At 45.3% G+C, this 2,500-nt stretch overlaps 1 protein-coding gene across 2 annotated transcripts in view; it reads right to left on the bottom strand.

The window, feature by feature from the left end:
- Window positions 1-2,500, bottom strand: part of corin (corin, serine peptidase) — a 73,705-nt gene that overhangs the window by 22,037 nt on the left and 49,168 nt on the right. For both annotated transcript variants that reach the window (XM_083639733.1, XM_083639734.1), the window contains exons 12-13: window positions 1,275-1,506; window positions 12-154 (exon numbers count right to left, since the gene is read on the bottom strand). In XM_083639733.1, the coding sequence (XP_083495859.1) occupies window positions 12-154; window positions 1,275-1,506 (375 nt within the window). The remainder of the gene's footprint in view (window positions 1-11; window positions 155-1,274; window positions 1,507-2,500) is intronic.

The following is a 2,500-nucleotide window of genomic DNA, read 5'->3' as shown; positions in this document are numbered from 1 at the left end:
GCGTAGTGTACCGTCCACTCCATCCTCTGGCAGCAGGCAGGTTGCGTTGCCTCCCTCCTCTGGAAACTGACTGCAGTCTGAGTCCTCAGGCCATTGCAAGCCCACTATGCCCAGCACTGACTCACACTTCTCCTTAGAGCTGCGACACAATGACCTGCAGGGGGAGACAGAGAGAGACTAATTAACTTGCGATGCCCAGCCCTGAGTCACACTTGAGCTACGATACAAGGACCTGCAGGGGGAGACAGAGAGAGAGAGCTACGACACAAGGACCTGCAGGGGGAGACAGAGAGAGAGAGCTACGACACAAGGACCTGCAGGGGGAGACAGAGAGAGAGAGCTACGACACAAGGACCTGCAGGGGGAGACAGAGAGAGACTAACTAATTCACTAACGAGCTAAGGGTGTTTTCACATCATGGACCAGGTCCGGATCAGAGCACACTTAACAAAGTCCAGTTTGTTTGCGTGCTCGGGTCCCAACGGTTCAGGGGTGCCCGGGGACGGATCGCATCAAGTGTGAAAACAACTGTACCAAAACACAAAGTGGACTGCTATTTATTTACAGTGTGATGACCAGTCCTATGGTTTGGACTTTTGTGATATACATATATAGGTAACGAGTTTGTCCATTGTTTTCAATACTATGACTAAACGTTATCGTGTAAAAGCAAGTTTTGATGTTAATTGTGAGTAGCTGTTAGCTTTAGCATAATAGCCATTAGCTTTGCTTTCATACTGTTAGCTTTGCACTTGCAGCAATTGCTAGATCACTAGATCACCATGACATAGTGTATGGAATTGCTGCTTTGCTGATTTATCAGATTCAGGAGATGGACATTTGCAATGCAACTGTAGTCTATTCTTCTTCTTCTTCTTTGTTATGTTACTATGTCATAATATCGAGGCAGAGAGTGAGGTTGCTGTTAACTGTTTACTTGCGGCTTGCTTGATCAGTACAAGACCTGTAACGCCCGCATATCAACAACATGCATCCTGATTGGCTACAGCATCTCCAGGCATGTAACTGTGGTTACGCTTACACAACATTCTTCTTCTTTGTGTTCATTGGCAGATCACAAACCAACTAGGTGCATACCACCACCTACTTTATGGGAGTGTGTAGATGCGTAAGTCTGCCTGGAGCAACATTGCTCATGCGAAAGCTGACCAGCAGGGAGTGGAGAGAGGGGCAATTGTTCTCGGGCAGGGAACACAGCGATCGTTCCTAATGTGAAAATACCCTAAAATTCACACTGCACCCAGTGAACCAACCTGCAGGGAGGGACCCTCTGGTGGGTCACGGGGTCACACTTGGGCACCAGCAGGGTGCAGGCGTAGAACATGAGGTACTGGTAGCAGCCAGTCTGGACCAGGGCAGGGAACAGAGAGGCTTCCCAGGACACAGAGCTCTCTCTCTGGGACAGGTGGCCCAGGTAGTTAGGGAGGGTGGTCTGGTTGTAGGGCAGGTTCATACACAGCTCCAGGCTGATGGGCTCACAGCGGGCTGGAGAGGGGCAATGAGCATAATGAACATAATAATAACCATATTGTTTTATATATACATACATATACACATATATATATATACACACATATATATATATATATATATATATTTCTTTTCCCACCACATACATACATATATATATATTTTTTTTTTCCACCACATACATTATATATATATATATATATATATATATATATATATATATATATATATATATATGTATATATATATACATACATACATACATACATACATACATACATACATACATACAGTACATATATATATATATATATATATATAGGGTATATAACTCCCAGACCACAGATCTGTCCAAGTTTGTGCCCTCATCTTAAAACACAACCATGCTCCCATGCTTGTTTATATTGTATTCATTTTCTAGAATTATTTTCTCTGGTTCTGTATTAATATGATAATTTATTCAGATTTATTCAGATATTACCCCTCCACCCTTCCGGGAACTAATCTTAATCCAAGATTAAGTAAAAAATTGGCAGCCCTAGGCGTCCGGGTAGTGTAGCGGTAGATTCCCTGCCTACCAACACGAGGGTCGTAGGTTCGCTCCACTGTGTTACCTCCGGCTTGGTCGGACGTCCATACAGGCACGATTGGCTGTGTCTGCGGGTGGGAAGCCGGATTAAGGGTATGTGTCCTGGGGCGTCCGGGTAGCAACCAACACGGGGGTTGCACGTTCAGAGGGAAGGGAACTGGTGGGAATAGCGTGATCCTCCCACGTGCTACGACCTACCGGTGAGGCTCCCGCTGTCAAGTGAAAAGAAGCAGCTGGCTACTGCTCATGTCTCGGAGGAAGCATGGTGCTAGTCTACGGCTGTCCTCAGATCGGCAGAGGGTGTTGCAGCGACCGGGGCAGCAGGGAGAATAATTGGCGAAGTACAATTGGGGAGAAAAGGGGATAAGAATCTGAAAAAATAAATTTTAAAAAAGGAGAAAAAAAGGGTATGTGTCCTGG

The sequence above is a fragment of the Poromitra crassiceps genome, assembly GCF_964638095.1.
Source record: "Poromitra crassiceps genome assembly, chromosome: 7".
Taxonomy (NCBI): Eukaryota; Metazoa; Chordata; class Actinopteri; order Beryciformes; family Melamphaidae; genus Poromitra; species Poromitra crassiceps.
Note: the sequence above shows the minus strand (reverse complement) of the source record. Positions and strands in the feature narration are given on the sequence as shown.